At 39.1% G+C, this 12,788-nt stretch overlaps 2 protein-coding genes across 4 annotated transcripts; both read left to right on the top strand.

The window, feature by feature from the left end:
• Positions 1 to 1,716: 1,716 nt before the first annotated feature.
• Positions 1,717 to 9,578, top strand: pdzd3b (PDZ domain containing 3b). Of its 3 annotated transcripts, XM_038708159.1 has the most exons (12): positions 1,717 to 1,866; positions 3,809 to 3,955; positions 4,177 to 4,201; positions 4,690 to 4,754; positions 4,857 to 5,068; positions 5,168 to 5,372; positions 5,453 to 5,589; positions 6,925 to 7,129; positions 7,219 to 7,415; positions 7,662 to 7,871; positions 7,967 to 8,173; positions 8,267 to 9,578. In XM_038708159.1, the coding sequence occupies exons 3-12, from the start codon at positions 4,182 to 4,184 to the stop codon at positions 8,300 to 8,302; spliced, it is 1,494 nt and encodes a 497-aa protein (XP_038564087.1). In that variant the 5' UTR covers positions 1,717 to 1,866; positions 3,809 to 3,955; positions 4,177 to 4,181; the 3' UTR covers positions 8,303 to 9,578. The 3 variants fall into 3 exon arrangements, with proteins under 3 accessions (XP_038564087.1, XP_038564086.1, XP_038564088.1); XM_038708158.1 differs by lacking the exon at positions 3,809 to 3,955 and having other exon boundaries at positions 1,733 to 1,866; XM_038708160.1 differs by lacking the exon at positions 1,717 to 1,866 and having other exon boundaries at positions 3,294 to 3,955.
• A 321-nt stretch (positions 9,579 to 9,899) lies between these two features.
• On the top strand, positions 9,900 to 11,747 carry atp5l (ATP synthase, H+ transporting, mitochondrial F0 complex, subunit g). The gene is made up of 3 exons (XM_038708161.1): positions 9,900 to 10,057; positions 10,456 to 10,616; positions 11,543 to 11,747. The coding sequence occupies exons 1-3, from the start codon at positions 10,006 to 10,008 to the stop codon at positions 11,639 to 11,641; spliced, it is 312 nt and encodes a 103-aa protein (XP_038564089.1). The 5' UTR covers positions 9,900 to 10,005; the 3' UTR covers positions 11,642 to 11,747.
• Positions 11,748 to 12,788: the final 1,041 nt, after the last annotated feature.

Raw genomic sequence — 12,788 nt, 5'->3', positions numbered from 1 at the left:
CAGAAGTGCCAGTTCTGTACAAGCCTATCTAGTTTATCCTGAATTGCAGCAAGTTCTCCTCTCCAAAACACCTAACTGCCTTGTAAAGGAATCGCATATTGTTAATAATCAAGCAACCAAATGTTCCAATCAGAGGTGTATTTTTAAAACATCATCAAATATAACCTGTAATTTGAATCAAACCAAAAAGGTTTTCTGGACACCAAATTAATTACTGCAATCACATTCATAACCTGAAGGAAAGGGGGCGCAAATTAGCTTTAGCCAGAAACCCTTTATGCTACAAATTTGTCCCAAGTTATTGTAACCTGTTACAATGTGTTTCTTTTGCAATGTCCCTGACAAATAAAAAAAGAAGAAGAACAATTCAGGTTTGTGACACTTTGGTGACACTTGGCATGGTGGATCTACACACACATGCACACACAGCCATACACTCACAGTCCTGGGTGGAATGTTATTGAAACTGATCAAATAAACCATAATGGGTGCTGGGATTGTATTAAAAGATAATCTCTCCACATAAAACCTTTTTGTTCGGACAGAGGTGCACATACTGTCGCTGCCTAAGTTCATGGGAGACACTCTCAGTAGGTGAGAGGTCATGCCATGAGCATGTGTGTGCAGTGGGAGGCGCAGTTTATGGTATTTGAGTTGTATTTGGTCAGACATTATTAATAGTTACGGCTAAAATCTGGGGCAGATATTCCAATTTTCATGTTAAAACTATGGTGTTTACCAGGAATGTTGATCTTTTACTGTTGTCTTTTTCGAGGTTTTAGCACACAGGAAAGCAGATCGGAGTTGAGGGTCTTGACTCATTATCATTTCTGAAAACCTGAGCTCATATAAACGTTCAAGATGCTGGAAGTCATCACATCCATCTCCTCATATCTCCTGTAACGATGTTTTCCAGAGAAATGTGAGCAACGATGCTGACAAAGAAGCATCGCAATCAATTTAGTTAAAAAATGGGAGAAAAATGTGATGAAATGGCCTACTTAATGACAGCTTTATTGTCATTTCCGCATATGTATAGTCAGGGGAACGAAATTTCATGTCACATGGACTACAGTGCTAAATAGAACAATAAACAATAATCAGTAAAAACGCACAGGGAAAACACTGGGTGGGGAGCTTGTGCAGTGAAATATAAAATGCACTTCACAGTATAAAAAAGCAGATGTACAAAATTATACAGGAGTGCAGACATGCTATCGAGCAGACACTATTGTACATATTAGAATTATAAACACCACTGTACACCTTAGACAAAACTATGAATCCATTTAATAGCTCCTCTCTCCAATACCTTCAAGTGAAATAGACATGACTTATTTGATTTCTCATCACTCTCCGTCATCCTTCTTTTATCTGTATTTCCAGTATATCAGTTCTTAGTCATGCTCACCATGTGCATTGGCAACAATTACCTCTGCTGAACTGCAAATCACTACTCTGTTATTTTTATTGGAATGTTGATCTGTTTGTGCAATTTGTCACTGAGTGTTTGACCTTGGCGCCGACAGTCAGGCTTGTATGTGACTCTCATGGGAACAGGCACAGATAGTTTTTTTCAGAATAACAAGATGCAAGTCATTCATTGAGATAGCACTGTAAGGAACAGTCTTTTCATGCATTTCATACTCTTAGTCAACGGTACGATACAAAGCAGAAATTACACACAGGTATGTGTGCTTCAAATTTCACACAGATTAAACATTAAGCCTGGTGTCCCTCAAAGGGAGGAGTCTCTCTGGGGTCAGAATACATTTTTGAGTGTTCAGTACTCCCGCGGTTGTCACTCTGTGTGGTGTGTGACTGATGAGCTGATGGGTAAGAGACACAACATGAGATCAAATACAGGTAACACATTCAAACCTTTCACAATGTCCTGATTTTTGTTTTCCAGCTATCTTATTTGAGCTGCCTCATCCATGTTGTCCTTCTTGTCTGTGTATTTTACTGTATTTCTACATTTTGTTTTGATATTTTGAACTCTCAGTGTATTTCTCATGCCTGTGCCCTCTTTTTTATTCTGCTGCATTTAGGATCAAATTTAAATCACGTCATTGTCTATGTCTTTGTGTCTAATGACATTTTGAATGGAACACTTTACTTGGTTTCTATACTTGTTGAACAAGTAGACTGTTTGAACAGCACTTCCAAGTACTTAAAAATGTATTTAAAAATGCTGTTTTCCAGTTGTGATCACCATTTACACCCACAAATTCTCATCTTTATGAAGTAAGGTTGTGATTATTCAGCAGACCCGGTTGAAATTCACCAGCTTGTTGTTTGTTTATTTAGGACAACTATGCCCGAGTACATTTAAAACAAGATTTATGGTGGGGAAAAGCAAACAGTGATCCATTAGCACACCAAAGTGCCTGTGGTATAAGCTATTCAGGAGAGGGGCTGCTTAGCCGTGTAGATATGATGTGTTACGTTATTGCAAACAACGGTTTGTTTTTATTTTAGTGTTTGAGACATTTTCAGTCCTTCTAATGGCCATTGTGGTAGGATGACAACCAGGAACAAGTTATTTTTGTTATTTATTTTTATTCAACTTTTATTTATACAGGGTAGGTTGGCTGAGCAAATACATGCTCTTTTATGGCAAAGCCCTGTCGTCAGTTAATAGAAACATAATAACAAAGACAGACAGAGTCAACAAACACACAGAGAGGTAGGAAGGTGTGTTTTTGATTTTTGATTTTTTTTTTCATGAAACATGATTCCATGAGGACACTGCACTAACAGCAAAGGCAGGTTTTCCAGGATTGGCTGTGGTTCAAGGCTGCTGGAACATCAATCAATCACTGGAGCAGCTAATAACAGGCCACTGTGCCAGAACAGCAAGGATGATATATGGCAATTTAGCAACTAGGGAGATAAATAAGTGCCACTAGTTATTATTTCTCTCAGAGTTGGAAGGCCAACCAACTTTATCATACAAAGTGCAGTGGTGAGTGCAGTAATGAACCTGAGAGCAGAGAGGTAAATGGAGTCTTTAGCCTTGAGTCAAGGCAGCAGCCTGATGACATCCCCACAATCTGAGAGGAAAACTGCTTCAACAATCGTTTCACCAGCTAAAATGGAAGCTGCTTCTGTGTCTGTACACTAAGCTAATTTTCAGTCACAGTTTATGGTTTACTATATGATGTTTCAATGTTAATTTCTCATGAAGCCAGATGCACAGATATTGGCATTCTGTGACTCTAAAAATAGGAAATATGTATGTTACTGTAATCTGTATCTTTGCATCTAGAGAATTGCATAATTGTGTTTTATTTTCATTAACGCTAATTTAATATTAGTATGTGCATCTTGTAGTGCATTAAAGTGCATAAATTTCTGTATGGCTAATTGGAGAGACAGAGTCAGCAACACAATATAAAGCAATGTCATCTGCGCAAATGGGAATTGCACACTCAACTCAGATATATATGATTAAAGCGTTCAAATAATGATTCAGCCCTTCATGTAAGAGGAATGTTTTGGAAAACTTTGAGGTGTCAAGAACTGACTATTTTGCTTGAACAGCATTTAAATTGTTCTTGCCCTTGATTGACGCTTGCTCAGTGCATGATTGCACAAGGGTCAGCGCTGTGTGTATCAGAATGTTTTTTATCAGAAGGCTCAAGTGTATTTTTCCACAGCCAATGTATCATTATCTCAGCTATCCTGGTGTAATAATGTAGCCACCAACCACAAAGAAACAAAAGTTTTGATTATCTGTCACATATTCATCAGACTTTTGCAACTTTAAGGTTTTTTAATGTTCCTTAATCCCCTCCCTGTTTAGAGAGGACAAAGACTAAAGATAATCACAAAAGTCAAGCCCTGTTTTATGGTGCCTCTGCTGGTATTCAGCACATATGTCATCCAAGGCTCAAATAAGCTGGTACCTCACAAGTTTAGCAGACAGAACCACGCAGACGTTCACAGAGCTGTAAGTTCAAATCAATATATCATAATGCAAATGAAAGTTAATGTTGATGATGTCTGTTTTGTGCTGCTGCGTCGAACATTGTTATCTGTTGAAAATGAATATGGTAACCACATCACACTATTCTACCAAATATGGTAAATATGTATGGAAATGTGTGAAGTTCACTACCTAAATATTATGCTCCGACAGCCATTACATTTATTTGATCTCTGTTTTTTAAGGTTTGATGGAAATAGGTACAACAGAGTAAGTACGCTTTTCATCTAATTGCTTACAACAGTGTTCATACATTCTGAAATAGCCTTGTCATTTTTTCAAAGTCAGGTCAAACTGAAATGTCAACACTATACAGCTACCAATAAAAATAAAGTTAGAGACATTTAGCCTGAACAGAATTACAGCATTCACGTACCCCCCAAACCATATAACATTAATGTTTAGTATATGCTGCTTTGCAATTATAAATGACATGGCTTGACATGCCAGTGAGTAATCTTTAAGATTACTAAGATAAGATAAGGCCTACTATGCACAGATAGATTTATGCCGTTGTTATTGTAATAATAATACTAACAGGTGAGGTTATGCAATTAATCTGCACTAAAAATTGTAATGTAATTGTAATTGATGCAAATTATTGATTATGTTGGTTGAAAATTAGAAAAAAATATATACTGCAAGTCAGTAGTTTTACCGAACACTTATGTCAAATGTCTCTACTACTCCTTTTGCAGGAAATTTACATTTAATCCTAAAGAGGGAATAGACAACCCAGTGATGGTCATCACAGACGACGCAGGTATCTTGCACACACATTTCTCATGATCTTCTGTGTTTCAGACCTCATGATCTGAAAAAGTTTCTAAAGTTTGACAGCACTTTTCTGTCTCTTCCTGCTCAGACTCTATGTCGACACCCAGCCCACATCTGTGTGTTCTTAAACGAGAGGAAGGGGAGTCCTATGGCTTCCATCTGCGAGTGGAGAGGGGACACCAGGGTCACATAATCAGAAATGTTGTGTCAGGAGGGGTGGCAGGACGCAGTGGACTTAAAGATGGAGACAGGCTTCTGGAAGTCAACAACTGCTTTGTTGACGATGTTCTTCACTCAGAGGTAAAATGACCTCCCTGCATTATTGAATTGTCAGAGGCATCTCCAAAGAACTGATGGGAATCTAACAGCAACTACTGTATTTCCCTTTTTATGAATCAGGTGGCTAGGAAGATAACGCTAAGCAGACACCAGTTATGTTTATTAGTGTTGGATGGGAAGAAGTATGAGCAGGCTGTGTCCCGTGGTGAAGACCTCCGAGGTCTAGTCATGGCGTATAAGTGCGAGGGCTACAAGCCACCCAGACTCTGCCACATCATCAGGGATCCTGTGACAGGTCTGGGCATCAACTTCACACCAATGGAAGGTAATCACGAGTTCAAGGTACGAGATTAATTGATGTCGGTGCAGTGTTAGTCAGTTGCTCCTCGTGTTTCTGCTCTGCAGGAGAGAAAGGTCACTACTCTGTGAGCCTGGTTGCAGGAGGTGCAGCTGAAAAGGCAGGGGTGTGTAAAGGAGATCACCTGGTGTGGATGAATGGAGCAGCAGTGTCTGATCTCACACACTCTGCACTCAGCAAGATGGTATGAAGTCTTTTTATTAATAATTATTAATTTGCTGACATTTACTCTAAAACTGGTTATTAAACAGGGACGTCACTAGGATTGAACGGGGAGGGGAGGCTTGCAAAATCTTTGCGCTCGCATCTTTTGTTACTGTCTACTGTCTTTGTTACTGAAGAAGCCAAGATGTTAAGTAAAAAGCAACAGCCATATTCTCCTTTTCCAATTCCTCTCTATTTAACAAAAATGACTTAAATGCTATCTGTCTGCTCATGCAAATGTGTGATAATGTAATGACATATCTAATTCCTCTCTCTATTAGATAAGTTGCATGTCTGAAAAATGCTATTAAATTACACTAATTACTGTTACTGCACTGTAGATTGGTTTAATCAGAGTGTGATTTTGCTCTGTAGTTTGGCTTGCATACAAATACTTTATCATGTAAGCTGTTGATAAGGATCCTATTTAGTGTGGCTACTGTCGGAATTTAATGACCTGATGGCGGAAGGTATAAAAGATTTGGAGTATGTATGCATGATTGCTTTCATTTTATTATATTATTTTATTATGTTATATTATATTAATCTGTGTGTTTGTATATCTGTGGGTATATGATCATGTATAGCCTAGTCTACATTTACATCTACATATTTATTTAATTTATTAAAGCCAATAAATGCAGAAATTTAAGTGGATCAGAAGATATCATATAATAAATATTATAAAATAATTTAGTTTAGGATATGCCTTGGTATCTAGACCTGCCAACTGCGGCCTACTGTTAGAAGAAAAAAACAACAACGCACATTTCCTTAGATCTGTAGACCACTGCTGACCTCAGAATCAGCTGCCCTGCCAATGTTCTCTCTCTCTCTCTCTCTCTCTCTCTCTAAATAGCTTCCAATATCTGGTCAATAAATTGAAGGATATACTGGTACAACGGCATTAACAGGGACACTATGACATTTACTGTAGTTTTCACTGACAACAACATTGTTAGGCTATATAGATAGGTTTTATCAATGGCGTTCACGCTACCTAGTGTTTTCCATAGTCAACTAAAATATCCTTTCCTTTCTTATCCCTTTCCATTACATCAAGTAAATGTAGCTAAAGTTAACCAAGCAATAGTCAATAACAACTTACAATTTCACTCTGTATCACTCATTTGTTGAATCAATCTTCCTTCACTGTGTGTGTGTGTGTGTGTGTAGCTGTGTGCATGTTTGTAGTAAGTGTAACGTAGCTTGGCAGCTCAGCAGCTTGGCAGATACAAACAATAGGTCCACTAAGAATTACCAGATTGATGTTCTCCAGCCTTGTCTGGCTGTAACAAATAATGTTTTGCTGCAGATGAAAAAAAGTGGCAATCACATCACCATCCTAGTGATTGACAGTGAGAGTGAGAAGACCTACATGCGACAGGGGATGCCCATCTTGCCCACCATGGCTGTTCCACACAACCTGCCATATAGAGCCAGAAAACTCCACCTGGTCTCTGGGCCTGAGGGCTACGGCTTCCTGCTTCGGCTGGAAAAGGCGCCATCAGGACGCACATGTGAGAGGACAAACAGAGCGTAAAACTCAAACACAAGCATTCCAGACTCTAGTCTTCGACTAAAATATCTGTGTATTTTCCAATAATAGTTAATGTTCTGCGTAAGATGGAAAGTGGCAGTCCAGCAGAGAGGGCAGGTATGCACGATGGAGAGCTGCTGCTGGAAGTCAATGGACAGTCAGTGGAATCACTGTCACATGAGGAGATTGTAGAGAGAGTGAGACTGAGTGGACAACAAGTCTCCCTCACCACCATCACTCCCCAGGGGATGGAGTTTTACACCCAGGTAGGCATCACTTTCCACATGCATGGAAACACAATTTTATTTAGATTTTATTTATCCAAATGCTTGAGATGTGGCTCACCCCAACATTGTCCAAGCTAAACAAAAAATGATTTATCAGATGTTTCTTTAAACAGTGGAGATGAAGATATTAACATCAGTAATATATTTGGAAGCTACATCTAAACGCAATTCATATCAGATAAGAGTCAGGGTTTACGGTTTCTTTCCTTATTTTTGTTTCTACAGTTGGGTCTATCGCCTCTTCTTTTCTGTGAGGATGATGCTGATGAGAGAGAAAAGGAGAGCAGCGAACCAGCCTCTGCAGCACAGCAGTCCCCACAAAAAGAAGTAGATGGCTCTTGCAAGCCTAGGCACTGTTCTCTTCAAAAAGGCCCCGTGGGGTTTGGCTTTAACCTGGGCTGTGTCCCAAAGCGTGCTGGGACCTTCATTAGCCAGGTGGGGATGAAGTGCTGTATTGCACTCGGTGAACATTACCTCGTTACTGGAAATTTTTGTCGAATGTGTTGGTAGATTTGTTTTTTCTCCTGTAGGTGGCATTTGGGGGCTCTGGGTACAAAACAGGATTACAAGTGGGTGATGTGGTGATGGAAGTCAATGGACAAAATGTGGAAGAAAAATATCTGGAAGATGTGATTATGCTTGTGAAGGAAGGAGGACATTTTCTTACCTTACTAGTCATGGATAAAACTAGCTACAACAAGTTGAAGCAGACTAGCTCACCTACCAAAGATTTAACAGTGAGTGAAGTAAAAAAACAACCTAGTACATAATCTATGTTTCAATTAATCAGTGAACATAATCTTTACCTCATTTTCTTGTTTGTATCTTAGCAGGAGGATGAAAATTATGAGATTACATTCCTGTAAGCAACAAAGATGCTCACACAATTCTGAAGACATTCTTCCAGACCAGACTGCCAACACAAGAGACTTCAGACTGAGTTGAACAAGAAAACTCAACTTTTGTTGTTGTTCTTATATTGGCTGTGGAGGTCTAATCTAATCTAATCTAATCCCGGGGTTTCACAAAGGAATCCACGTGATGAAACAGATAAAATAGTGTCAACTCACAAAGACATTTTGTAGTGTGATATGAAAATGTCTTTTGGTTCAGTTTTATAAATCTATAGATGTAGAACGTTTAGTTTTAAACAAAAATTGCCACACATGATCACAATCAGATAAAATACTGAATAAATAAAATGTTCCACAGTGTAAAGGACCATAATATCTATAAACCAAATTTCTTATTGGACTGAGATGAATAGAACCCAGTGCCTGTGTGAAAGAAGAAACACATTCGACACCAAACACATTTTCATTTTGAAAGTGTTCAGCAGTTATGTTAAGTACTAATGATAATTAAGGAAAAACACAGGTATGGCCCTTTAATTTTACATAAAAAGTGTAAATTGTATTGTTTTGGATGTGAGTGGAGGATTATGTGTATGTGTTTTAAGAATTGAGAATATAACTCAAATGTAGCTAAAATAATATGAATATGAATATTCAGAACTGTTTGCCATGTTGAACTCCCATAAATGACATAAACACCTAAACACATATTACAAACACACAAAATGGCAATGTGAAAAATTAATTGAAACATGACATGATACAAGTTTTAAACAATTGTGAAAGTGCTGATGTGAAGTGTTAAAGCACAACGTATGTAATCAAGATTTTCATGTAACTGATCTGACCATATACACTAGACATCTGATTGTCCATGACATCATTTGGTGGAGTTGGGCTCTTGGCTGAGATGTGATCTGATGGACAGATCATGCTCTGGGGTGATGACCTTGTCCCTCCCAAGTATAGTCTGTGTGCTGTTACTTTCATCAATTTCCCAGTTATTTAGCCTGGAAAGGTATAGCCTACTAGACCCAGAATGGATCTCATAAATTTCCTTAATATGATACGTCATTGTTTCTTGTTGAATAGCCAATGTTTAAAGGGTATTATGATATTATAGTATACTACATTATAAAATGTTTGCATATGCAGTCTGTATAAGCCGATGAAAACTAGTCTGTGGCTAACTCAGGAGCATTTACATTTTGTTTGGATGTTGATTAATGTACATGATCCCTTCTGAAATAAAGAACAAAATAAATTTATAAATACACTTTAACCCCTATTTACATGTCTAATTAATGTCCTTTTGAATTATCTTTATCTAATGTATTTAAATACTGTTTATGATCCACCATAACAATACAGATTACTGCGCCCTCTAGAGGCCATTTGGCAAAATGTAACTTGTGCATTGACTCATAATGGATTATCTAACTTAACTATAAGGCTAAACACTGTGAGGAGAGTGGGAATATAATTATGTTGAAATCTGGGCGTCCAAATGTTGTATGACAAATAAACATGTCATCATATAATGTAAACTACAATTATACAAGAAGAGTATATTTCTTAACAAATGTTAGCACCGCAGGCTCTTTCTGTACAGGCACTTCTGTGGTCAGCTGCAGTCGCGGGTCCTGGTCCTGGAGGTGACATTCACTCGGCTAGCAGGAGCCGGGGAAGCAGTTAGCATCGACAAACACGTCAACATGGCACAAGCAGTGCAAAAGCTGGTCGCTAAAGTACCTACTCTAGTCGGCGGTAAGTTGATTTGGTGGCTATTAAGTTACAACATGTATCCAATAATGGGGAACTTAAGTGAAGGTAGGATCATCCTTATTGACAACATCTAACGTCACCTCGGCCGACGTTGTCAATTACACCCGACACCCAGCCATCAATTGAATGAAGAGTCTATAACGTTAGCTAGTGCTATTCGGTGCAGACAACACTGAAATGAGATTTCACGTTGTTTTATTTGCTCTGTCTACGTTCCTTTTCTGCTAGCTGGCACGCGTTATTTGTATTGTTTACACTCAATTAGCATACGCCCTAAAGCTAAGTGGCTAACGCCACTAATCAGCATGCAAGGGAGCTCTGCTGCTCAAAGCTAACTTAGTTGCAACAGAGTCGTAATTGCAATGTTTGTTCTCTCTTAGCCGCTGTCACCTACTCCAAACCCCGGCTAGCAACCTTCTGGCACTATGCCCGTGTTGAACTTGTCCCCCCTTCCCCTGCCGAGATCCCCAAGGCCATCGAGGGGGCCACAAACCTCATCAAGGGTGTCCAGACAGGACGTCTCGGTCAGACAACAGTAAAGGTGCGTGTGCTATTACGACCTTGTTGTGTTTGATTGTTTTCTGCGTGTATAAAGAGAACTTATGTACATCTCCAGTGATTGGTTAAAAATATGCCATGCCATATCATTAGAAAACACAAGCATCTAAATTATGTTTTTTTTTATGTCCCATACCGACTTCAGAGCTGGTTCTCAAGACATGTCTCCTACATTCATACAGAACACTAGACTGTAATATCTGTAGGGAACATTCAAACTAATGAGAAGTGGATACTTTATGATATCCCGAAGACTCTGTTGCCATGAAGGTTTCACTACCATGGTGAACTGTAAACCAGTGTGCAGTATTCTTCAATTGTAAATGTCATTCATCTCAAAGGTTTACAAAAAATATTATATTCTTAATCCTTGTAGAATCAATGGAGGTGAATAGAATGTTTCAGCATTAAAATATACCATGTTGTGAAAGAATACCTTGGTCACTCAGGAGACATCTCTGAGAACTGTTTTCTTTAAAAGAAAAAAAAAAAAACTTATATCAGAAAACATTTTCTTATGAAAATGGTGGAGACCAAAATCTCAGCTGTGCAGCTCACAAAACCTTGGCAAATCAGCTAATGTGATCTACAGTACATAGATCACATCAGTCTATAGAAAAAAGATTTTGACTATAATGTACTATGGGTTTAGAGGTTTTATAGAGTGGAACTTGAGGGGATGTTCTGCAATCTGAAACACTTGATCACTGTCAGTGATTAAGGACACATGAGAATTTATTATGTCATTTTTCTGTTTTCTTTGGTAAAGTCTGCTGTATGAAATGAAAACATGATTTAATCAATTCTCCAGAAAAACAATGACAGGAAGATCATCTGTGGCTAATCTTAGATTTAGCTTGATGCATTTCTCCAGAAGCAAATCTAATTCAATGTTTTGTTTCCTCACAGGATGCTTTCAGGAATGGACTGGTGGCCACTGAAGTGTTGATGTGGTTCTACATTGGAGAGTGCATTGGCAAAGGAGGCATCATTGGCTATGATGTCTAAATTTAGGACTGTCGAGCTTCTTTTTTTTTTCTCTTGAGCATTGTATGCTCAACTTCTTGCAAGAATCCTGGGAACCAATAAACAGATGTCTATTGTCCAAAAAACATCTTGTTTTGTGACTCCTTGCATTTAATGACATGCATTTATTTAACAAATGAGTGTGACAAAAATACAAAAGTGTTTTTGGTATTCATAGAGTGGACGATGGCTGGATTCCATTTAGCTGCTTTAGTTTCAGGGGTTTGGTATAGTACATGCTGGCTCACTGTCGGACAACGGAGATATCATTATTTGTATTGGTAACATCTGTGTCTGCTGTGAAAATGACATCATGGGATGACTGTGATTAGACAAACTGAGTCTGTTACAAGGACCCTCCTGTGGGTTTTACTTTATAATCACATTCTTGTGGAAAATTGTCTGCTGAGAAAACCAGGAGACACATATACACACATAAAATAAAGGGAACACTTAAACAACACAATGTAACTCCAAGTCAATCACACTCTTAAATCAAACTGTCCACTTAGGAAGCAACACTGATTGACAATCAATTTCACATGCTGTTGTGCAAATGGAATAGACAACAGGTGGAAATTATAGGCAATTAGCAAGACACCCCCAATAAAGGAGTGGTTCTGCAGGTGGTGACCACAGACCACTTCTCAGTTCCTATGCTTCCTGGCTGATGTTTTGGTCACTTTTGAATGCTGGTGGTGCTTTCACTCTAGTGGTAGCATGAGACGGAGTCTACAACCCACACAAGTAGCTCAGGTAGTGCAGCTCATCCAGGATGGCACATCAATGCGAGCTGTGGCAAGAAGGTTTGCTGTGTCTGCCAGCATAGTGTCCAGAGCACGGAGGCGCTACCAGGAGACAGGCCAGTACATCAGGAGACGTGGAGGAGGCCGTAGGAGGGCAACAACCCAGCAGCAGGACCGCTACCTCCGCCTTTGTGCAAGGAGGAGCAGGAGGAGCACTGCCAGAGCCCTGCAAAATGACCTCCAGCAGGCCACAAATGTGCATGTGTCTGCTCAAACGGTCAGAAACAGACTCCATGAGGGTGGTATGAGGGCCCGACGTCCACAGGTGGGGGTTGTGCTTACAGCCTAACACCGTGCAGGACGTTTGGCATTTGCCAGAGAAC

The sequence above is a fragment of the Micropterus salmoides genome, unplaced genomic scaffold (genome assembly GCF_014851395.1).
Source record: "Micropterus salmoides isolate LMB-PRFRI ecotype aquatic unplaced genomic scaffold, ASM1485139v1 Ms_hic_scaffold_9, whole genome shotgun sequence".
Lineage (NCBI taxonomy): Eukaryota > Metazoa > Chordata > Actinopteri > Centrarchiformes > Centrarchidae > Micropterus > Micropterus salmoides.
This window is presented reverse-complemented; position numbering and strand designations above follow the sequence as displayed.